Source organism: Arachis stenosperma, chromosome 1 (assembly GCF_014773155.1).
Source record: "Arachis stenosperma cultivar V10309 chromosome 1, arast.V10309.gnm1.PFL2, whole genome shotgun sequence".
In the NCBI taxonomy this organism is placed as follows: domain Eukaryota; kingdom Viridiplantae; phylum Streptophyta; class Magnoliopsida; order Fabales; family Fabaceae; genus Arachis; species Arachis stenosperma.
Genome location: NC_080377.1, coordinates 135,868,598 through 135,892,247, shown reverse-complemented (window position 1 = coordinate 135,892,247; position 23,650 = coordinate 135,868,598). Strand labels below are relative to the sequence as shown.

The 23,650-nt window shown below is 34.1% G+C and overlaps 3 protein-coding genes across 4 annotated transcripts; 1 reads left to right on the top strand and 2 right to left on the bottom strand.

Moving 5' to 3' along the window:
• Positions 1-850: 850 nt before the first annotated feature.
• LOC130962531 (AAA-ATPase ASD, mitochondrial-like) lies at positions 851-3,163 on the top strand. Of its 2 annotated transcripts, none has more exons than XM_057888737.1 (2): positions 851-1,427; positions 1,670-3,163. In XM_057888737.1, exons 1-2 carry the CDS (start codon positions 1,102-1,104, stop codon positions 2,925-2,927), a joined length of 1,584 nt encoding a protein of 527 aa, XP_057744720.1. In that variant the 5' UTR covers positions 851-1,101; the 3' UTR covers positions 2,928-3,163. The 2 variants fall into 2 exon arrangements, with proteins under 2 accessions (XP_057744720.1, XP_057744725.1); XM_057888742.1 differs by having other exon boundaries at positions 1,412-1,483.
• Positions 3,164-5,115: 1,952 nt separating this feature from the next.
• On the bottom strand, positions 5,116-11,919 carry LOC130938364 (DDT domain-containing protein DDR4-like). Its single transcript, XM_057867150.1, has 12 exons — positions 11,024-11,919; positions 10,791-10,901; positions 9,439-9,525; positions 9,280-9,317; positions 9,117-9,198; positions 8,852-8,958; positions 8,579-8,744; positions 7,843-7,935; positions 7,568-7,691; positions 6,628-6,670; positions 6,348-6,536; positions 5,116-6,255 (listed from the first exon to the last, which is right to left on the bottom strand). Exons 1-12 carry the CDS (start codon positions 11,468-11,470, stop codon positions 5,487-5,489), a joined length of 2,256 nt encoding a protein of 751 aa, XP_057723133.1. The 5' UTR covers positions 11,471-11,919; the 3' UTR covers positions 5,116-5,486.
• A 720-nt stretch (positions 11,920-12,639) lies between these two features.
• LOC130938332 (HIPL1 protein-like) lies at positions 12,640-17,908 on the bottom strand. Its single transcript, XM_057867148.1, has 7 exons — positions 17,261-17,908; positions 17,021-17,178; positions 15,698-16,513; positions 15,249-15,465; positions 14,786-14,964; positions 13,902-14,143; positions 12,640-13,178 (listed from the first exon to the last, which is right to left on the bottom strand). Exons 1-7 carry the CDS (start codon positions 17,352-17,354, stop codon positions 12,788-12,790), a joined length of 2,097 nt encoding a protein of 698 aa, XP_057723131.1. The 5' UTR covers positions 17,355-17,908; the 3' UTR covers positions 12,640-12,787.
• Between the last annotated feature and the right edge of the window lie 5,742 nt (positions 17,909-23,650).

Genomic DNA, 23,650 nt, shown 5'->3' with positions numbered 1-23,650 from the left:
TTTTAATGCATTGGTGTATATGTGACATGTTTAGTTTCAGAAATATCTGTATACCTTTTTAAGCATAACTGAAGTGTATGTATTTTTAAAATATTCATAGTTTATTTTTATTTATTGTAACAACTTTCTTGGCATTTAATAAAATTTAAGAGTATCAATACTTTAGTGTCCAAATTACTCAAATTTTAATTTTTTTTAATCATATTTAAAACCATGTGATAATTGTAACTAGACATACAAAAGATATTTATTAGTCTTATAAATTAAATTCAAAATTCAAATCCATCTATACAATTTATTAAAAACAATATATCTAACTTAAACAACTAATTTAAATCGGTTTAGTTACGTATAACTTTAAAATTACATATTCAAATAATGAAAATAACCATTAATATAATTATCAGATTAGACTATATATACTACAATTTTTGGATGCGGTCCTTTTTTCAAATTTTGTATTAATGTAAAGTACTTATGTATCGAACTATCATTTTTCTTAATCAATTTGAATTAGTGGAGTATTCGGCTCTTAATCAACCAACTACCATGGCTTCATTTCCTTTCATTGTCCAATAAGACATAACATACAATGAATCAGCACATACATATTTTTTCAGGGTCTTGGACCACACTACACACTCCACAGAGTCCCACCAAATCAAAGAACTTAGTGGAACCTAATACTCTATATATCTCACTTGTCCTTTTCTCTTATATACCATATAATATATAATATAATAAAAATTGCACACTCCTACTACTACTGCTAGTGTCATTAACAAGTAGTGTCATTTGACTCATTTTGCTTATAAACACTGGTTCCTTTCTCCACATCCCTACCCACTCACTATTTTTATTCTTTTTCCCCTCAGGCCCTCACACACTTTTTGATACACTAATTAACACCCATAGCCAACTTGGAGTCTTTTGTTTCTACATGTTCTATCCTATTTCAATGATCCATTCAAATTCCATCACTTGAAGTAACAAAAGCATTGATCAAAGTTTCAAACTTTAACTTCATCAAGCCAAGATAGAGAAACCCTTTTCTTATTTTTCTTTCTTTCTTTCACACACATAAACACAAGCACCTATAATATGATGATGATGCCTTTCAAGATGAGTGAGATGATGGCAACAATGGGTTCAACCTTAGCAAGCTTCATGTTTGTTTGGGCAATCATACGCCAGTATTGTCCATATGAAGTTAGAAGGTTCTTTGAGAAATACACAGAGAGAATTATGGGCTATTTCTACCCTTATATAAGAATCTCCTTCCATGAATTCTTGGGTGATAGGCTCAAGAGAAGTGAGGCTTATGCTGCTGTTGAGGCATACCTCAGTGCCAACACATCAAAGAGTGCAAAGAGACTCAAAGCTGAGATGGGAAAAGATAGCACCAACTTGGTTCTCACCATGGACGAGTATTGCAATTCTTACTTTCTTTTTGCCCAAGAATGCGTATCAAAGGTCCTCTTTGGTTTGTATTTTTATTCTGAGTGTTTCTTGTTTTCATTTATTCTTAAAATATTGAAAATCTTTTGTGAAAGAATGAACGAAAACAGGAAATTTTAGCAAATGAAAAAGCAAACCAAATAGACCTTCAAATTTCTTGAATTTGTGACTAGCTTTTTGTTTCCTATAAAATTGTATCATTGAATATTAGGTATGAGAGAGTCACTGATGATTATGAGGGTGCAAAAGTTTGGTGGTTATCTAGCAAGGTTGCGTCACCACCAAGGTCCATGTCATACTACCCTGAACAAGAGAAGAGGTTCTACAAGCTCAGCTTCCACATGAAGTATAGGGACTTGATCACAAGTTCGTATTTGGAACACGTTATGAGGGAAGGGAAGGAGATTCGGTTGAGGAATCGGCAGAGGAAGTTGTACACAAATAGCCCTGGATACAAGTGGCCAAGTTACAAGCAAACAATGTGGAGCCACATTGTGTTTGAGCACCCTGCAACCTTTGAGACAATGGCTATGGATTGTGAGAAGAAGAAGGAGATCATTGAGGATCTGGTTACTTTTAGCAAGAGCAAAGATTTTTATGCAAGGATTGGGAAAGCTTGGAAGAGGGGTTACCTCCTTTATGGCCCTCCTGGTACTGGAAAATCCACAATGATTGCAGCAATGGCGAATTTGTTAGGATATGATGTGTATGACTTGGAGCTTACAGCAGTTAAGGACAACACTGAGCTGAGGAAGCTCTTGATTGAGACGACGAGTAAGTCTATAATTGTTATTGAGGACATTGATTGCTCGCTTGATCTTACAGGGCAGAGGAAGAAGAAAGGTGGCGACAAGTTGTCGGATGATGAGAGTGAGAAGGTGAGCTTAGAACTTAGGAAAGAAGGGAAGGAAGATGGAGGCTGTGGCAGCAGCAAGGTGACGCTTTCGGGGCTATTGAATTTCATTGATGGGATATGGTCTGCTTGTGGTGGGGAGAGGTTGATTGTGTTCACTACTAACTATGTGGAGAAGCTTGACCCGGCGCTGATTCGAAGGGGCAGGATGGACAAGCACATAGAGTTGTCCCATTGCAGCTTTGATGGATTCAAAGTGCTTGCCAAGAATTACTTGAAGCTCGAAACTCATCCCATGTTCGACACCATTCGGAAGCTGATTGGGGAGGTCAAGATCACTCCAGCCGATGTTGCTGAGAACCTTATGCCTAAGTCTCCAATGGATGATGCAGACAAGTGTCTTTCTTGCTTGATTGAATCACTTGAGGAAGCTGCTGCTGCTATGAAAGCTGAGGAACTGAGGCAGAGCTGCGCGAAAAAGGAAGATGAGGAACTGAAGCATGCCAATGATCACATAAACGAAGATGAGGGACTAAAGCACACAAATCACACTAAGGAAAATGGTGAGGTATGGGAGGACTTAGAACCTGCTCAAGCAAAAAACCAAAGCCTATAGCCTTTTATTGTGCCTTTTGTTAGAAGAATTCTTAAGAGCGAAACATGAGAAACATTATTTCTCATCATTGTAGGTAGTAAGTATCATATATTCATATGTCTACATCCCATGAAACCAAAATGTAGATTAAATATACTATAGTGGTCTCGGGTCTGGTTTGATTTGGTTCATCTTGTAATTTGGCTTCTGAGATCTTTGATATCCAACTAAACCTCCGAATTTTAGGATTAACTAGAATCGACGGTAAATTAATGATAGTATATAATAAATATTAAAAAAAATTATGTTTTGTAGAATTAAATTAAATATGTGTAAATTAAAGTTAATTTAAAAGGTGTTTTGTTTAAAATAATTTGTAGTACAAAAGATTTGGATGTTGGAGTTATACAAAGTGACATTTTTATTTGGTAGTTTGATTTTTGCATTTGTTTTAGTTGATGGATTTAGTCTTCTTATATGGCGCTCATTCTCTTTTTCCTTTATTGGTTATTTAGTCTTCTTTATGAATTGTTGAGTTGTATGCACTTTTTATTATGTCGTTTGTTCCATCTTTGCAGGTATGTTTTTCTTCCGAAGATGTGTCTTGAATTTGTATGGTTTTCTTTCTTCTTAATCTCTTGATGTAGTTTTTCAATGACATTTACAACAAAAAGAACAAAAATGTGTAGATTTTTTTTGAATAATTTATTTTTTATAAGAATAATTGAAATAATATAAAATAAAATTACCTGTTAATATTTTTCTTTGACCCACTCTGTCACACAATGTCTCAAGTGATGCAAATTTAAAATAGTCTTGGAAAATGTTCAAAATTAGATCTTCAATTTTTTTCACAACAATTGTGAGTAAAAAATTTGTTTTCATTATACCTTTAATTGGCTTATACAAATCATTTGTATCTTCTATTTTTTATTTTTTTTATAGTATAGACTTTTCCTTCCCTACAGTGGTTAGTAAATCATAATTCATAATTAGTTAAAAAAGAATAATGAATAGCATATTAAAATAAGTATAATTTTAACGATATAAAAATACAATTATATATAAAGTATTATAAAATAATATAAAAAGTATAAAAAGCAAAGATAATTAAAGTATTTTTTCGTAAATTCAATTTAAAAATATAATAAATATGTTTGTTTTGTACTTTTTCATCTAATATAATCATTTCTAAGCAAAGAGACTTTTCTTCGTTTGTGGGTGTTAATGTTTCCCATAGATGAACCACGCAAACTTTGATAAACTAATTGTCTTTTTGTTTGGTGATATTGCCCAAAAAATGATGATCCATTGAGTGAGTTTGAGATGTTGTGTAGTTCGGAAATAAATTTTTTGTGCTAAATTTGATGTCATTTGAAGGAATAGTGATAAGACACTTATATAAGTAGTTCAAATAGTATAGAATTTGAATATTTGTAACGTAAAATTTATTATGATTAATAATATTATTATTACATTTGTAATATGAATGTTTATTATATTTAAGGAGTTATTTATAGAAATTAATAAATTAATTATTGAAATTATAAATTTATTGTATTGTTTATAACGGTGAGATATAATAAATATATGGATATGGATTCAATGTCTTTGTAGGTTACAAATTTGATTACAAATTTTTGTATATTTTTTTTTTTTTTTTTTTTTGATTTGGAAATAATAGTTGATTTGGCAAAAATTGAGTGGTTGATTCTAATATTTTGCCAAGTAAGCGATGTTGCTGACATGTTATTAATAGAAAGAAAAAGATGTTTTAAAAGTAATGTGGGTAAACTTATGTATCTACTTTTATATATATTAAGAATAGATTTTGAACTGTTAGAGAATAATAAAATTAATTGTTAATAATGTGCTGTAAAAGGTGCTCAAAAAATTATTGCAACTTGTATGTATGTATGTATGTATGTATGTATGTATGTATGTATGCTGTGAACTTTATCATCAATGGCCATGTGAACTTGCAAGGTCATTGTCTTTGTTAATTTCTTTCTGGTTAAAACAACTAACTTAACTAATAAGACAATTCAGCACATTAATAAACAGTCTTGGAAACATTGGCAGTCTTGATAAAATAATTATTATTTGTCTTCTGTCAGTTCCGTTATTATTAAAATACCACTTTTATCAATATGAAAAGCCAAATTTTCTAATGCTAATCACTACCGAAGTCAACAGAGGAAAAAAAGAGTAAATAGAAAACTGCAGTGCTCATTAATCTGAAAGCCGCATCTTTTTAAAGTTACAGTACCTGTTAAGTTATTGTACATCAATTGGATGGGTCAAACAAACCCCGCCAACATTTCCTCCTCCATTTTCGTAGACCCTTTGAATGTAGAAACACTAAAAAAATGACTACCTAACCTACATAACTCAGCATTATGCTGCTTCTGGCAGCATCAGAGGTTTGCTTAGATAATGCCATAGGGAAGATCATGATCATAACTAACACTGAGCTTACAACAAAAATTTATAATTCTATTATCATACACGTCGGCTTCCGCGGTATAAAATTACAATCCCTACTCCCTTCTACTCAAGCAGAAGGGCAAGCTTCAGTGGTCATTCATTGTCTTCATCTTTCATTATTGTATTTGGACCATCATCGAAACCCGAGCTAGGGGCGAGCTCGTTCAAATCAAGGAAATGGTGCTTTCCGATGCTCTCAACTTCCTCCTGACCAGGACTACTTGACTTTTCGGGAGGTGCATTTTGTTCATTCTCTTCAACTATGGGGTAAGTAGCAGGCTGCTCTTCTACTTTCATTTCCTGGTCTTCATCATCATTCCGGTCGGAATCTTCACTTTCCATCATATATTCCCCATTCTCACTGGGATCTGAGTGATCAGCTGATGTATTAGACTTTTCAGGTTTAATAAACTCTTGTTCTGATTCAGACGCCTCGTATTGTCGGTAATTTACACGGTTTCGGGTTGACCTCTTACTGCGCCTTAGACCTGATTGAAAATCATTGACAGGCCTGCGTTTAGAATCCCTCGTAGTACGGCCTCGCAATGCCTTGAACTTGCGGGGTTTGTCACTGTCCTCACTGATACTCAAGGAATCTTCATCGTCATCATCATCTTCTTCTTCTTCCTCTTCCTCTTCCTCTTCTTCCTCTTCGACATTATCTTCATCCCACTGATATTCTTCATCTCCTTCGGAGCTACTAGAATGCTTCCTTCTCTGCTTACGCTTCTTGAGATACTCTTCATCATATACAGCTTCTCCAACAATATCATCATCGCTGTCAAAGTCAGCATCATTATCTGATACAGGATCAAGGAACTCTTTATCTGAATACCGCTTCGGTCTCTGTCTTCGACGATTTCTGATTTTAAAATGAAATGGTTAATGAATATTAGATAGGAGAGATCAAAACACAACAAATTCGAGACAGAAGGAGGACAAAAAGTTACACACGTTCGATCAAGTGGATCCGTTATATGGTCTTCCTCATCATCATCAGAGTAAGGTGATTTTGGAGATGACCAACCAAAATTCAGATTTTGAGGGGAATGTGAAGGACCACTCCATTTACCATTACTAAAAGCTTCCGGTTTTGCTACCAACTCTCTCTTGGGCATGGATTCTGGGGATGGTTGTTTCCGTCTGATAAAAGAAGAAACAGAAACATATAACTACAAATTCTAAGTGAATAAGTATGACTAGCCTGTCTACCCACAGAAAAATATGCACATACTTGGTTTCTTTGATTGCCTCATTTATGGACTTATCATAATCATCTGCAACGGCAGTATTACAAAAGTCAGAATAAAATCAGCACATAGAAAATACTAAAGTAGATCAGGTACAGGGGACAAATCGATCAAAGACATTAGGAGTGGTTAATGGTGGAGGATTTGAGGATACTGCAGGTCATAGATTCAAATCACCATGGTGTCATTGTAAAAATAAAAAACAATAGAAAGGAAAGAATTTGGTCAGACCAATAATGAAAACAGACAGAACACAAATGAGGTTACACCTTGCATAAATATGTAACATTAAATTTATTAACTTCCAAAATGCTTAAATTTCTACAATTGGTCACCATTAGGATCAATGCAACAATTGTAACTTTTGTTTATTGGGTCTTAAACCAAAATTATTAAAACAAGAAAAGGTGCACCAGTACAAAGTATGACACTAGTGCAGTGGTATAGTGTTAGCATCATGAGGGGAGAAGATTCCATGATAAATAAGAAAAAATAATCAAATGTAGCACATTTATTCAGACCAGAGACTAACTGGATGATAAAAAAACAAGCAGTCACTAGAGAGGTCTAACATCCTAGTACTAGAAGCTCTTGTCCCTCTAGTGAAGTACAATAATACTAAGACATTCTCCACACCATAATCATGATGTAGATATGATCCAATGTCAAAGAAAAATTTGCCAAACCACAGAAGGTACATTAGGTGCAAGAACATTGACAAAAACCATACTTCTCAAAAGAGGAGTGAACTGTGAAGTCCAATATACTTGAAAGTTGAAAACGTAACACCAGCAAAAGAACATAAAACAAAAAGGCCAACCCCAGCTGTAGAATCAAAATGCTAATCTCTCTATAATGTAGATATCAAATACCAATACTGAGAAAATGAAGACTCAAGTTATAGTGAAAAATTCTTGCTCTTACCGAAAGTGTAGGTAACAGGCTTCCTATAACGCAGTGAACGTCCGGTAGCAAGACCATCAGCAATCATGTAATTATCAAGAAGAAGGGCCTCTCTCTGTTGCTTTTTCAGCAACTTTTCCTTTCTCTGTGCCAACATTCAAATCAATTTTGTAAGTTGAAAAACACTCAGATTCTTCAGGACCATAAATCAAGATACTTAGTAGAGAGGGGATATCAAATAAAAGTACTTAGGTTGTCCCTACATTCTTAAATTTGTCAACTACATAAAAGAGTACCTTATGGACTTTCTCAATTTCAGGAAGCATGTCTATCTTTAGCTTTTTCCCCACAGAGATCTCTGTCCTGTTTTTACTTGAGAAAAGCTTCTCCTGTGGAAACAGATGAATGAAGTGATATGCAGCTTGATGTGAAGGTCACAAATTACACAATTCATAATAAACTAATAAGGGGATGGGATACTTTCTTTGTTCCCTCCCCCTCCCTGACTTCAGAAAATGAATAACATAAGAATGGATCAATCAGCTGGACGTATGAACTATCAGCTTTGTTAAAATCTTATGGATAACATAATATTGATTATTTTATGTATTTTATTATTTTTTTAAGTTTTTTCTTTAAAAACAAATTATGGATTTGTTCCATAAAGTTTAAAGCACCCTTTATGGAACAAAACCGCTTTATTATTTTTCTTGTTTCCTTACTTCTGTCTCACTGTTGATGTCATTATATATAACAAAAGAAAGCTTTCAATGTATAATGTTAACTAAGAAGCAGTTCCAACAGGAATTTCTATAGCTGGGTAACTCATGTTCAATTTTTATCTGTTTGGGAGAACCTCACAACATACTATTGATCATATCTTCAATGTTATTGATTGTTGATTTATCATCTAATGATAAATTTATAACACCAACGTTCCAATTCAAAGCAAACCACCCAACAATTATAAAATGTCAACTGCTCAGTGCTATGCAGTAACCAAACAAAGATCAACCAGTTTTAGTAACTTACAGAAACATCTTGAAATTCATCAAAATTGGTAGCTACAGATTCCCACTGGTATGATGTATTAGAAAGAACCAGTGAACCTCTTGGTTTCCCTTTCTTCATTTGAATCACTTCAGTTTTTCTTGTTTCTCGATACAGCCTGTGACCAACAACTGGGTCATCTTCATACCTGCACTAACCAAATTTCAAATGAATAAAAACACAAACAGATGTCCAAAAAGTTTTAAAAATAACATCTGAATTGGGCTCGTATAAGTGAAACCAAAAGTATATTACCAATAAGAAATTCCATGTGAATCACCTCCAATTCGCTCTTTACGAAATGTTGAAAGTTTAACACCATGTTTGAGGGAGTTGTCAATATAATTCCGGATATCTTCTTGCTGCGGAATATTACTCAAATTTGGTCAATAAAGCACTTGTAAATTAGAAAATGGGATAATCAGAGAAAGATATCCATTGCCTATGCTGAGACATCACTGTGCCATTCAAAGTTCACCCATTTAATTTAATATATGATGTTGTAATTAATGAGTATTACCTCAACACGAATGTCACATAATGCTTTTAAGATCACAAGACGAACCCCTGGATCAAGCGATTTATATACTTCAATTTCCGTCCTGTCATATTAGCATAAAATCTGAGACTTGGTATATACATATATTAACATTCTCCTATTTAAATGTTGCAATAATACTAACCCATGTGACGCAACAATTGGAAGATCCCCATCAGCAACCTGCAATTGAATTCCATCCACTTATCAGCTCTTGATACTAAAAAAAAAACAAAAACAAAAACAAAAAAAACACACAATACTCAATCAAATAACAGCCTGTTAAGTTGAAGTATTTCATTACCCAATGCCACCAATCTCTCAATTTTCTGCATAATACAGTTATCCAAGTATCACGTGTGAGTGCCATGCGTATAATAGGAGGGATTGCCTGTCAAAAGATTCAATAAGTGTTGTTATTAGACCAGAAGCAGTTGTGTAAATAAACAATACAATAAAACTACTATGTTCTTAAGGAATAAACCAGAGATCGCTGCACTAGCACTATGGCTAAAACCATAACTTCAAATACCTCTCACAAAATCTGGAACTGTACGCTCCCTTGCAATAAACAGCCCTAACATTCTCTCTTTTTCTCTATGTAATACTCACCACTGAGTATCCTCTTTTGACAGAATAATGCAACAATAATGTTGTTATAATCAAGACAACTTTTATTGGCCCCAATATCTATCTGCCCACCCATGTAGTACAGATTCAGAATGTATGGTTGATGTTATGAGTAGCATCTTTTTATAAACATAAGTTAAAGTAGCATCTTTGTTATTGATCAGCCCACTTTGATCCATAACTCAATCGATCAAGGATCCATAGAGTATCTTGCATCAGGTATTTCAGTAAAGAACTAAACCTCAAACATAAATTCTTGCGTTACTGACAATATTTAAATCTTCCAGTGAATTATAGTTCAAGTCAGAAACCTTTCAATACGAATTAAATATAACAAAATTCTTGCAACAAAATATAATTCTGCTATGCTGACCCATATCTGTTTCCCATGAAGCTATCTTATACAAAGTGCCTGTCAATGTATACATTTGTATCTTGCAATCCTAATTTTGACTGAGGATCTATTTGAATCCAGAACATTAGGAAAATGTCTAAGACAAGGATAAAATGAAGAACTACATTAAAGAACCCCGGCTCTCTACTTACCAACCTTGGCCAAACATGCTATTCAGTCATAAAAACTATGTCTGTGTGGGAATATATTATTTTCCAAGTTCATTGATGAGTCATCAGTTTGCAATGGAAACTCAAGCAAAACAAATTTTCAGTTTCTGATTAATTCCACCATCTTTCAGCCACAGCAACATCCTATGAGCTATGAGTATATAGTCCCCAAACTACAACTTCATATATCTAAAGTCTCACTAATAAGTCAGCATCCTACAAAAACCAGCAGAGAACTAAAACTTGAAACTCATGAAGCAAAGCTATGAAAGTAAAAGCTTTGCAGGATTTGCAAACTTCACTCACTATGGAAACAAAGTAGAACTTTAATTTAAGTTCTAATAAGTAAACATCACAGTAACAAGTACTAAAACAAACTGGAACCACAAAGACAAAGGACATACTACATTCAATGATAAAATGCCATAAACTGAAGAAGAAGCATAAAACAAAGGCACCAACCTTAAGCAAAGGCATATGTATATCACTCAAAGTGTCATTGGGAGTAAGAAGTGCAGTCTCGAACTCTTCAGCAGAAAATTCAAGTGAGATATTCAAAAGTGGCCTAAACAGCTGCAAATAAACACAAAAAACAAGCATTTTCAGAAATACTAGGAAATGCATAAGAATTAAGCACTCCCCCAGTAATGAAAAACGCAATCCAAGACGAAAAATATCACAGCTTTGGAGCTAACATGCAAAAAATTGAGCACCGAAGCCAACTCCCACATGCACCGGAGGTTCCACCGCGGCATCCTCGACGGCGACAGCGGCGGTTCCACGAGCTGCGTCACGATCTTCGCGCATTGCTGCTGCTGTGGCGACAGCGGCGGCGACTCCTCATCTTCTTCTTCCTCCTCCTCCTCCTCCGCCCGCCGGCGCTCTTTCTTCCCGGACTTCGGCTTCCGCCGATGGATCGACGGTGAAGGCTCCGCGGCGAAGAGACCTGAGAGGCGAGAAGCGGCGCGGAGGACGCACGCGCGAGAGGGGCGGTTGCTCCTTGTGGTTTGCGGAGGAGGAGGATCGGGAGCGGCGGCGGTGGCGTGATCGTCGCCGGCGATGTGGTTTAGGGAATTGCGTTCCGGCGATGACGAGGATCGGCGTTGGACGGTTGCCGGAGGAGGGGGAGATCCCTGGAACATGGTGGTGACAGAGAGATCGGAGAGTTTAGGGTTTAGGGGAAGTTACGGTGGATTACATGTAGAGGATCATGGGTTAGAGAGAGAAAATCAAACAAAGATAAGAGATTTAGAACGAGAAACAATGAATGAAGAGAAAAAAGGAAGGGAAAAAAAAAAAAGGTTTTTTTCCTTTAAGTTAAGTTGGGGAAGGACCAATGGGTCCAAACCCTCAAAATCCAAATACCCCTTATGAGGTTTCTGTGTTTTTGTGACTTTGCAAATAGAATAGCTCTGAAGTCTGAACTGAAGTGTGTGTAACAAAGTGAAGAGAGAGAAAGAGATGTGTTTGTGGTGAAGAAGGGAGCAAGAGTGAGAAACACAACACCTGAATTTGGTTTGGTTTGTTGTTGGATTTTATTTTCACTTTAGGTCAATTTGTAAAATTAAGGTGTTAAACTTGTTAATTTGAGCTTATATTTTATTCTATTCGTTCCGTTACCTTGTATCTTTGTAGCTCCTACAAATACACAGGTCAAATTTCTAAGTCTACAAATCACAGGAAAAATCTGGTTTGGCAATAAAAGAGGTAGCTAGGGTTAAACTTGAATAGTCTGTGTCTTTTCTCTTCTCCTGACACATTTACCTCCAATTTGAGGTTTTGTCATTTGGGTAAAATCGAAATCTATAAATTTGATCGTTGCTGGTTATTACCAATTAGTAGTAAGAATTTCACAGCAGAGTTGAGATATTGATAGTATTGATTTTCTTTTTTTGACAAGATTGTTCCCCTTTTTCATTAATGCTAAAAGACTTGGCAAATCCATTGATAAAATAAAAATGAGACAACTGCTGATGTCGAGAGCTTATTAGTTAATATGTATTGAATATTGAAAAATGTAAGGGAATTTAAGACTTCAATAATAGCAGATAACGGATTACCAAACAAGAGTACTAGGTTTTCTTCTTCCGTGCATGTCGGACCAAATCACCAAAACTACTCATCATCATCACACAACTAGATTCGCTTGTTTTCTAACTTCATGTTGAGAATGGAAACACATTAATAGCAAAAATAAGAACTTAACAAGTGTAGGTTGAATAAGTTATACTTACTTTAGGATTTAATTACTCTTTTCTTTATACTTTATTATTTATAATTTTAGAATTTAATTTTGATGCACCAATTATAATTGTTAGTGTAAAGCAGTATTAATGTTACGTTCTTATTTGATTTTCAAAGGGAGAAATCACTTCTGTTCATCATTACCATGAACACATAACATTACATCAAGTGAATATGCTTTCTATGTTTCTTCATGCCCAAGAAACAGGATCACACTACACAAAACATATCAAAAGCAACAAGAAAAATGAAATCTGCAGAAACTGGTATATAGAGAAGTTACGGCATGCATGAGATGGAGAAGTAGAAGGAGAAGGAGCCTCTGCTGTTGCCTTTTCCTGAGAGCAAGTGTAGCTGCAGCGACTCGGACGAACAACTCTGTAGACGCCTTTGCTTGTAAGGATATACACGTCTTTGTTGTTGTCTTCTCCAAATGAGTAGATGTAGCCTATCGCTGGGAGGGAGGTTCCAGGCTCAGGATCACATTTGATAGGAGAATCATGTGAACAGCTGAAGGGGATTCTGCTTTTGCTGAAGTTTCCACTGTTTACAGGATCTTCTGTTGCTTCCCACACTGCAACTGAATATAGATCAGCATACAGGTACCTGAAATTCAGGTTTTAGTGAGAAACTGCGCAGATAATATTACAAAGACCGATATTATTCCAATCAAAAAAATACTTAATTTGGTTTCTGAAGTTACACTCAAGCCAATTTAGTCCTTGAAGTTTCAATTGTCTCGATTTACTTCTTAAACTTTTCAAATTTTAATCACGTTAGTTCTTGTAGTGGTTTCTTTCACAGTCAATTGAAAAGTTTAGAGACTAAATTGAACCAATTGAAACTTCAAGGATTAAACTGAAGTTCGAGTGTAACTTCAAGGACCAACCTGAGTATTTTCTCTATTTCAAACTTTAGGGTTACAAATTTATATTCTAGATGTGGTCTAATTTATTAATATAAAAATTAGTTTGGATGATATTATTAATTAATAAATAACTATCATTTGGTTAATTATATCGGAAGTTAATAGTTAAATTATTTATTTCTTATTCGATGGAGAGAATGTATATAAGATAAAATATTTGGGTCTCCAATTTAGACTATCATATAACATTCTGATTCCATCTCGAATGATGATTGACGAATTAGAAGTTCCCAAATTAGATCGAGAACAAAAATAAGGGTAGACAAAAGTGTACAATTTCTTTTTTTAACTCGATATTACTAGAAAGGCAATTATATACCTAACACTCAATCATGCTAAATTATGTGTAATTATTATCAGTTGAAGGGCATCAATGCATATAATGAGAAGCTTGTGAATACCTTCCATACATGCAAGGATCAGTGTTAGATCGATACATATAACCCCCAATGATGCATGCTGACCCTTCATTCTTGTTAACCTCCGAATGGTTGTATCCAAGTATTGGCATAATTGGATTTATGGAGTCTTTGGAGGTATTTCCTCCAGGTGATTCGTTAGGGGTGAATGGATAGGGACCCTCATAAACACGCCAGCCATAGTTTCCACCTTTTGTGATGAGATCCACTTCCTCATAAAGATCCTGCAAATATCACTGATGTAATTCACAACATTCCTCTTTACTCAGGTTGTTATTGTGATTATCTTTCAATTTTTATACAAGTACAGAGTCATCAAAGACAATAGACTTGTGCTTTCTTGAATGCTCTTTTTCTTAGTGCACGCATCAATAATACCTAGAAATTCTGTATGGAATTTAATAAATGTAAACTAGACATGTAAACTTGACTAAAGAAAGAGAAAAACCACACTTTAAAAATTAGTTGTCAGAGGAAAGAACTACTCTCCTTAAAGACAACATCATGTATTCCATAATATGCAAAGTGAGACTTTGGGCACCCTATAATACCCAAGTCCCTAACAATACACCGTCCATGGAGAGCCGACGTCCACAATGACTTCCCTTTATCAACACTGACCCAGCGATAGCCACTTCACTACCAGCTATGATATTCATCTTAGTCGTCCAGCTACCAAGGCTTGGATACCATTATTAAGTATCTAAGCAAAGTAGAAAACCACCCCTTAAAAGCTAGCTATTAGGGAAAAAGAATCCCTCTCCTTATATACAATATCAAGCATCCCATATTACCGGATTTGAGACTTTGGGCACCCCATAATACCCAAGTCCCTAGCATCCTTCTAAGGTGAAGAATTCATATACCTGTCCAGCATCTCCACAGAAAAAGTAGGAAGGTCTTTCTGAATCAAAACTGCATCGCCATGGAGTTTTTAATCCCAAGGCCCATATTTCAGCCTGTGAACCATTGTCTTGGCTGAATGGATTGTCCTTAGGAATGGAATAGCTACCCCAAAGACCTTGTTTGCTAATTTCTGCTGCACCTGAAAGATAACAATAGATGCTTATCAAGAGTGGGGAAAAAAACTATAATTTTTTATGCACTGAGATTGTATGACTTGAGTAGCGAGTGCTCAAGTCGAACACTTTAGCTAACAACAATCATGACAATACAAGATTGAAATGTCTGTATAAAACTTTTTACAATATCAAGACATATAATTTAACACCTGTATATGGTTAACTAGGGACGGATTACTTAGTTCTGCTACAAGTTTCCTTACAAACCAATGCATTACATTAGGATATCAATTGAGTTAACACTCACTTGGGATGTTGTCTATATCAAGCCTCATAATCTTTCCAAGCAATGATTTCTTGTTTTGAGCAAAGTTGTATGGATCACCAGTGCCTGAACCATCTCCCATCATGAAGTACAAGTACCCATCATCAGGTCCAAAGAGAATCTGACCTCCATTCTCAGTATTAGAAGGCAACCCCATGGTAAATATCCTTCTCACCTCTGTTGGTTTAGCACTTACAGCCTGAAAATTCAATAACATCTTAGTACTTTAATGTAGTCCTATTAATCATGACATTGCATTAAATGAATAATTCTTGGAAGCTCATGGAGGAAATGACCACTAAAACTCTTATCTGTTATGACATTTTCTTATTAATTATCGGCACATTACATAATACGCTGCATAAACACCTAAGAATTTTTCAAATTAAACTCATTATAGAAACTACTTTTGTGTGTGTAGAGATCAGTACCGATGAAGGCTGAGACGCGGTACCATTAGCAGTATATTCAGCAACAACAGCTTGGTATTGGCAGGGTTGTACACCACTACTACCTGTGCCTATCTTTGAAGGATCACAATTAACATTTGAATTACAAGAACATATTCCATTACAACCAGACCACTTATCTTTGTCACAGGTGAATGAGGCGAAGAACCGGCCATTTTCTGCGAATTTCGGATGGAATGCCATTCCCATCATTCCAAGTTTAGCATCACTATAAACCATATCAGTTAGATCAACAAAGGGACTTGACTCATCAAGCTGCAATTGTCCTCCTGATCCATCAGCAGGAATAGTTGCTAACCAAACTTGTCCCTTCTGATTCGAGAAGAATGCACGGTTCGTGCCATCTGGATGAGCAACCATGTTGAGATAGGATCCATTGCCAATTTTTTCCAGGCACAAGCCATGTGGAGGACTAATAGGAGCTTCTGAGTCAGTGTTCTTTAATGCAACAGGTTCTCCTTCAAAGCATACAGATTCACTAGTGGAGGATCCACCAAATGCAGTACAAAAATCTGTTTTCGACTGCCATTGATCTGTGAGTTTGCTTGGATTGCTTTTAGATGGTGTTCTCCCTGCTTGGCCTTGTAATGAAGGCGAAAATGGCGAGTTCTTTATTGACACAGATTGACATGATTCCCAGACTTGAGAGCAGAAGTCTTCCACTGCTACTGCCTTTGACTGGGAGGAATTGGATGCAATGGTGGAATTGCAGAGCAAGGGAACTGACCGGGGCGTCGATTGAACTGTAAACAGCTCGGCCGAATACGGATCACACCTCTAGAAAAAATAAATCAAGTTACAATGAAAGGAACTGCATAGAGACAAGTTATGAGTTTACAGGACAAATAACTTCTTCTAACATTGAAAATTATGCAAATAATCCACAAAGGAATAGTTTGTTCCTAGACTTTTGAAAACTGTGCTTCATCTATGTTGAGGAATTGAGTGAGGCTTGAGACTCAAACTTTCAAATATGAACATGTGAGTATATGACTAGATAAATATTTAATTATTTTATGGCATAAAGTATGGAATAAAATTGGTCACTATTACTGGTTAGTCAACAAATTACTTGCAATATGCAGATTTTTCAAGCAATCAAATTTTCAAGATTCATAAAGAGATAACATTATTATCTTAAATCTTAATGGCATAACTCAACCAAGTGTAACCCATTAATTAAGGGGAAAAGATTTTGTTACTTCTTCACTTTTCTGGTTCCTTTTTCATAGACACCTCAACTTTACCGCACAATTGTTGGTGTTGGGAAGAACAGAACCTTACCGCACAAAGTATCGATTTCAGAGCTGAGGCACAGGTAGTATCAGAGATGTTCATAAGCTGGAATTGTTTCTGAATTTGTGCATCTTCTGTGGAGTTGCAGCAAGTGCTTCCATTGTAAGGACAAAATTCAAGTGTGCTATTGAGGATGAAAGGTGCACCTACACCAAACAAAAACAATATTAAGAAAAACAAAAGCATGTGCATAAGAAAAAATGGCAAAAGAAGAAAGGACGAACATACTTGAGTCAACGCATAAAGGAAGTGAAGTTGATGAATCCAAAAACAGTAAGAAGCAACAAAAGATAAAGTTGATGGAAATTAGAACACCCTTCATGATACCAAATCAGTTGGAACTGAAAGCTAAAACTACAAGATCGAAGAATATCAAATCTAATTCAACTTTAACATTGTTTAACTCTAAGGAGCATTAGTAGTAGGAGTGGTAGGGTTGAAAACATTATTCTACCCAAAAAAGAAAATAAAAATAAAACAGCTTTCTGAAAGTGTTGAATTTTCTTCCTTCTGCTCTCTGTGTCTGTCTCTTTCTTTGGACTTTGAAATCTTCTTCTAAATCAGTCACTTTATCTCTTCTTCTTTTGTTTTGTTCAAGCATCAACTTTCACAGTCACATGAAAGCTACTTGAAAAAAGACGGTCAAAAAACACTCGCCTCAATTTTCAGAGTTAGTTGTTGCGTTCATTTATTTTAGGCTTGTAGGCTATGGCTTCATAATTCATATTCATCATAAATAAAATCATCAAATTATAATCATGACAGTTGAAGATGATGATGATAAAGGCATCAAGTTGGAGATGTCTATGGGCAGCAGTTGACTTTTTTATCTGCCTCAATGAAAATAAAGCCAGCATCTAGAAAACAATTTGCGGGTGCTTGTCCATCTTGGTTGTTGCTTGGTTCATTGTGGGGTATATATATTTAAGCTTAATTGGCGGTCAACTTCTTTTGGTCAATATCAATTAATTTTTTAAATTTTTTTTTGTTTTTAAATTCTATATCTTTTAAAACTAGGATTAAAAAATAATTTTATAATAACAATTTACTAGTATTAACTAATTAAAAGTTAATTTTTTATATTTATTTGATACTATTTTACTTTTAGACACTAAAAAAAGATATCATTTATCAACTCAATTAAGGATAACCCAATAGAAAAGCATGTTGTACATTTTGCTAGGTAATTTGTTGGATATATAGTTTTATTGTACGATTTGAATTTTACCAAACTAATTTAATTTTTTATGAATGTCGATTTAATCTAATTTCTTATAAATGTTCGTATTAGAGATAAATTTAAAGTGGTCTCTGAAGTTGCACTCAAGTCTTATAGTAATTCTTGAACTTAAAAGTTATCTATATTCGTCCCTAAAGTTATACTTTGAGACTCAGATTCGTCATTCCGACACATTATGTTCACCTGATACCACCGGAAAGCTGATCTGGACTCCTCCGTGACACGCTGGCCAGGTAACGGCTAACTGACGTGAATTAGTAAACTTTTATGGTGCAATTTGGTCTCTAAATCAAAATTAAAAATTTTAATCCCCAACTTTAATTATTATTCTCGTCTCTATAGTAGTAATCCCTCTCTTTTCTTTTCTTCTCTTCTCTTCTCCGTATGAATGTAAAAGAGACTACAAATTACAACTTTATTGAAAGCACGCATATGTTTTGTTAATTAAAAGTCACACATACTATGTCTTTGTATTTAACATTTTATTCACTCATTTAACTCTAGTTTAATTAAAATGTTTTACAAAATTTAATTTTATATTTTTATATGATTTTACGAAAATTTATCTCTTGTATTTATAGACATTACATTTTCTTTCGAATCCTCTGTTCCAAAATAACCATGCATCATTCTAATTTAACGGTCATTCACATAGTATTAATATAAAGTGTTATATTATGGCATTTCAAATCGTATGACATCTCCGTTAAAATGACGTGTCTAAGATTTTATTATAATTAAGTAGGTATTTCAAATTAATTAAGGATAATATTAGAGAAAAAAAGTAAAATTTTACCTAATTTAATATTTATTATTTTAGTCTCTAATTAATAAAAAGCTAATTAAGCAAAATAAATATAATTAACTAATTTAAGACACTAATTTGATCATATTAAAATATTAATTATATCATCTTTTTGTTTGAAAATGTGGTGCTAACATTTTTTAACATTTTATATTAGCATTAGAGATGAAATGAGATTCACAATTTATAAATTTAGGAATCAATTTAATCATTTTTAAAAGTTACAAATTTTTATAAACGTTCACAATTTTAGAAACTAAACTTTGCATTATTTATTTAATTATATATATCACATAACTTTTTTTTATATTATAATCTCACCATCTTTCTTACATACAAAACAGGGATACAAACGGTTAAACTTGTTCAAATAATGATTGTTAAGAAAACTCTAGTTGTTGTTATTGTTATAAGATACTTCAACTAAAAATAAACAAAAAGAAAAATCTTGTGAATTTGGGATATGAAGATTTATGCCCTGTAGAGAAAAGAGGGATTACTATAGAGAAGAGAATGATGATTAAATTTGGGGATTAAGATTTTTAATTTTGATTTAGGGACCAAATCGCACCATAAAAATTTACTAATCCACGTCAGCTAGCCGTTACTTGGCCAGCGTATCACGAAGGAGTACAGATCAGTTTTTTCATGGTGTCAGGTAGACAGAATGTGCCGGAAGGACGAATTTGAGTCTCGGAGTGCAACTTCAGGGACGAATATGGATAACTTTTAAGTTTAGGGACTACTACGAGACTCGAGTACAACTTCAAGGATCACTTTAAGGCTTATCTCGTTCGAATCATGATAAACAAAAAAAATAATTTTGATCATTCAATTACATTTGTTTTATTTATTGACGATTTATACTATTAATGTATGTGACATTACCTAACTGAATGTATATGTAAAATTATTTTAAATTGAATGGGTAACCAAATAAAATTAAGAGCAATGACTCAAATCAGTCCCTGAGATTTTAAAATTGGACATTTTAGTCCTTTAAGTTTTAAAATAGACAAAATAATTTTCAACGTTTATTTCTGTTAGACAATATAGTTCTCCTTTGTTAATTACTAAGGGTGATTACTGATGTAAAACATTAACTCACACACGTAATCGTTAAATGTCCATGTGTGCGATCTAGACAAATCAATTCCAAAAATAAATTTAAAAACAGTCTCCAAAAAGTTTAAAAAATTTCAAAATAGTCCCATATTTTTTTTTAAATCTAAAATAGTCCCTTCGAATTTTTTATGTATAATTATCTTTTAATTGATAAATTTTAATTTCTAAATTTTTATCTATTTATCTCTAATTTGATTATTCATATATACAAAAAATATGCATTTTAAAATCCTAAATTATAAATTAATTTTAAAGTTTTTTAAAAAAATAATTTAAAATAATTAAATAAACTCATATTTATTTTTGATCATGTAAAATATTAATTTAATTGTAAGTACCATATTTTATGATTATTTTTTAGTGATAAAAAACAAAATGAGTTAGTGGAAAATTTTGATTTAATATAAAATTTTTTATATAAATAATTAAAAATATTTGTGCAAATACAACACTTTATAAGTCACTTATAAAGTCAAATTTGTAAATTTTGGTTATTTACATAGTCAATATGGATAATTTATAAAATTTCAATACAATGTGAAAACTTCCATTACTTTACAATACTTAAAGAAGAAATATTTTGACAAATTCAAGTGTTTTGTTCATAATTTTTTTTTTAATTTTGAAATCTACTAGTTGTAAAGTTGCATAAAATAGACTTGTAGTTAAAGATATTGGTGCTGCTACAATTAATAGTTATATAAAAAAATAAATTGTTTCACTTATAAATATTTTTTTGAGTTTATTTAGTGTCAATATCTTAAGAGTTTAGGCATATAAATAATGACATTTATAATGCAACGACTTCTTAAATTTAGTTGTTATTAATATGGCTTTTAAATCACCTAAATATAGAAATCATATGTTGATTAAATAATGTTATTTCTTATGAAATTTTAGAGTTAATAAATAAAATTATCTTTTAGTTTATATTTTGTTATTTTTTATATTCTTTATTTATTATATATATTTGTAAAAATATTTTATTATTTTGATTAATAAAAATATTTAAAAAAACTGTTTTGAAATTTTAAAATTTTATCAGCATTGTTTTGGAATTTTTAAAATTTTTCAAGAACTATTTTGTACTTCACTTTAAAAATTGATTTGTCCAGTTTGCACATGTAGACATTTAATGGTCACGTATGCAAGTTAACATTTTATGTACTATTAGTAACTAATAGATGGAGACTGTATTGTATAATGAAAATAAATGTTGGACCGGATTTGTGTATTTTAAAACTTGAGAACCTAAAATATCTTATTTTAAAAATTTCATGGATTAATTTGGGTAATTACTAATTACTCTTAAATTAAAAAAAATATATATATGATTTAATTTTTCTTTGATTCTCAGCACCGTCCCAACCATCGAGAGTCACTACATCTGCGCCGCACAACGTCCGTCCGCAACACAATCAGAGAAAAAGAGTGGCAGAATGGTGCTTCAATAGAAGTATGAGAGTAAGTACTCCTCATACTCTATAATCTATCTATGTCTAATGTAAGGTGGGACAAAATTAGACAACCCCATGTTAGGAAAGATCCACGGATTTGGAACCGGGAAGCCTATCTCCGATTGGAGAGTAAATCATTCACAATTTTTGTGGATAATTTACCTAGCAATCTTTCGAAGAATGAATTGTTTCATACGTTTAAGTGGATAGGAAGGATAAATAACATCTATTTGGCACGTAAGGAGAAGTATGGACGGATCCATCTGTTTGTTTTCGTCAGGTATACTACAAAAGGAGGGGCATTAAAGGCCATCAAGGAGATGAATGGAATGCGATTAAGGAGCAATGAGATCTTTGTGGGTGAGGCTAAGTACAGGAGGAGGATTGATGTACGGAAAAAAAATCACTTCGCACGATGAAGATTCTCCTTATGGAAAACAAGAAAAAATTAAAGAAAATAATATTGAGGTGAACGAGAAAGAGAGAGTTGTCTTGGAACACCATAGAAGTGAGAGGGAACCGTTGGAGATGGGATGTGATGCGGTGGTAATAATGCCACAGGGGCTACGAGAGGCAAAACATAACAAGGATAGAAAGGTATTTGCTATTGAGGATTTGGATGAGTGGCAAGAGGATTTTTTGAAAACTCGAACAAATAATCTTTTGGTGTATCCAGCAGTTATGGTGAGTGCGGAATCTATGAGATCTCAAACAATCAGTAACGAAGCAATCTCTAAAAGAACGGAGACTTGGGAATACGGGGATAAACGGAAAGAAGGAGTTGATCTGGTGTTAACAAAATTTCAGTTGGGGCTAGGTTGAAGCATATAAGACCCAATATGTTAGTGGGGTGCGGCGGCGAAGTGGCTGTGTGGTGCAACGGAGAGTACGTCATTGTGATTTAAAAGGGCCTCCTTGCTGGCTGCTGCGGACGACAGTGAAGAGAGGGACGTGGCTGGTCATGGAGTTCGCGAAGGGATTGATGCCACGGTGAGCAGCGCCGACAAGGCAGATCTGGGAGCAGTGCAGACGTCAGCTGCTAGTGGCAAAGGTGATAATGTCCACGCTAAACTTGATGGCGTAGAGGGCAGGGAGGAGTGTGAAGCCCCTTATGCACCCGACGAGCAAAATCTAGCTGGAAAAGAGATTGGCGGAGGTGCGGAGAATTGTTCGAACAGCAAAACGGAAAAAAATATTCCACCAAGTTTAGTTAATGAGATCCACACCAGTTTGGACGAGAGTGGTAAGCAGCATGTTGGCATATTTCTTATGAGGGGTGATGCAATGCAAGATTCAGATTTAGAGGATGAGAATACAGTGATGCAGAAAACTGGGTTGGATGATAAAAGAGCTGTAAAGAACTTGGAAGATTCAGAGGACCCAAAGCAAAATGCAAATGGTGAAACTAATCAAAATGAACACGGAGGAAGTTCGGATAAAGATATGGCTGAAAATAGGGCTGCTTGGGATTTGACTGTCGAATCAGGGGCTGTTTTATATGATGAGGATGAGAACATTATGGCTATTCTCCAAGATCAGAATGAAGTATTGGCACAAAAAAGAAGGCAAGCAATACAGAAAGAGAAAGCAAGAAGATGCAGCCCCAAAAACCGAAATAAGGTGTGTAATAAAGTTTTTAAATGATTTTAGTTCGTGGAATATGAGGGGTTTAGGGAGTGTTGGAAAGTGAAAAATGGTAAAAAATTTAAGCGTAAAAATAATATGAATATGTTAGGATTGATAGAGACAAAGAAGGAGGTGATTTCTAAGTTTGATATAGTGCAATTTTGGGGTAATGAAGCGGTGAATTTGGAATTTGTAGGATCGGAAGGTGCTTCTGGAGGTTTATTAATAATGTGGGATGTTATGATGTTTAGGTTGAGTAATTGTTACAAAGGAGAGAGATAGTTGTGTATAAAAGGAGAATTGACAAACAATAATTTTTATTTGTGCTGTCTGCTTGGTGTATGGTGTGCATACAAGGGAAGAGA

Excerpts from the sequence above, each read along its gene's own strand:
- LOC130962531 (XM_057888737.1), top strand. The coding sequence starts at position 1,102 with ATGATGATGATGCCTTTCAAGATGAGTGAGATGATGGCAACAATGGGT. Across the intron at positions 1,428-1,669 it reads TTGGTTCTCACCATGGACGA|GTATGAGAGAGTCACTGATG; the intron begins GTATTGCAATTC and ends ATTGAATATTAG.
- LOC130938364 (XM_057867150.1), bottom strand. The coding sequence starts at position 11,470 with ATGTTCCAGGGATCTCCCCCTCCTCCGGCAACCGTCCAACGCCGATCC. Across the intron at positions 9,526-10,790 it reads TACATATGCCTTTGCTTAAG|GCAATCCCTCCTATTATACG; the intron begins GTTGGTGCCTTT and ends ATCTTTTGACAG. Across the intron at positions 9,318-9,438 it reads TGAGAGATTGGTGGCATTGG|GTTGCTGATGGGGATCTTCC; the intron begins GTAATGAAATAC and ends ATTCAATTGCAG.
- LOC130938332 (XM_057867148.1), bottom strand. The coding sequence starts at position 17,354 with ATGAAGGGTGTTCTAATTTCCATCAACTTTATCTTTTGTTGCTTCTTA. Across the intron at positions 14,965-15,248 it reads TGATATAGACAACATCCCAA|GTGCAGCAGAAATTAGCAAA; the intron begins GTGAGTGTTAAC and ends GTTATCTTTCAG. Across the intron at positions 13,179-13,901 it reads GATCCTTGCATGTATGGAAG|GTACCTGTATGCTGATCTAT; the intron begins GTATTCACAAGC and ends CCTGAATTTCAG.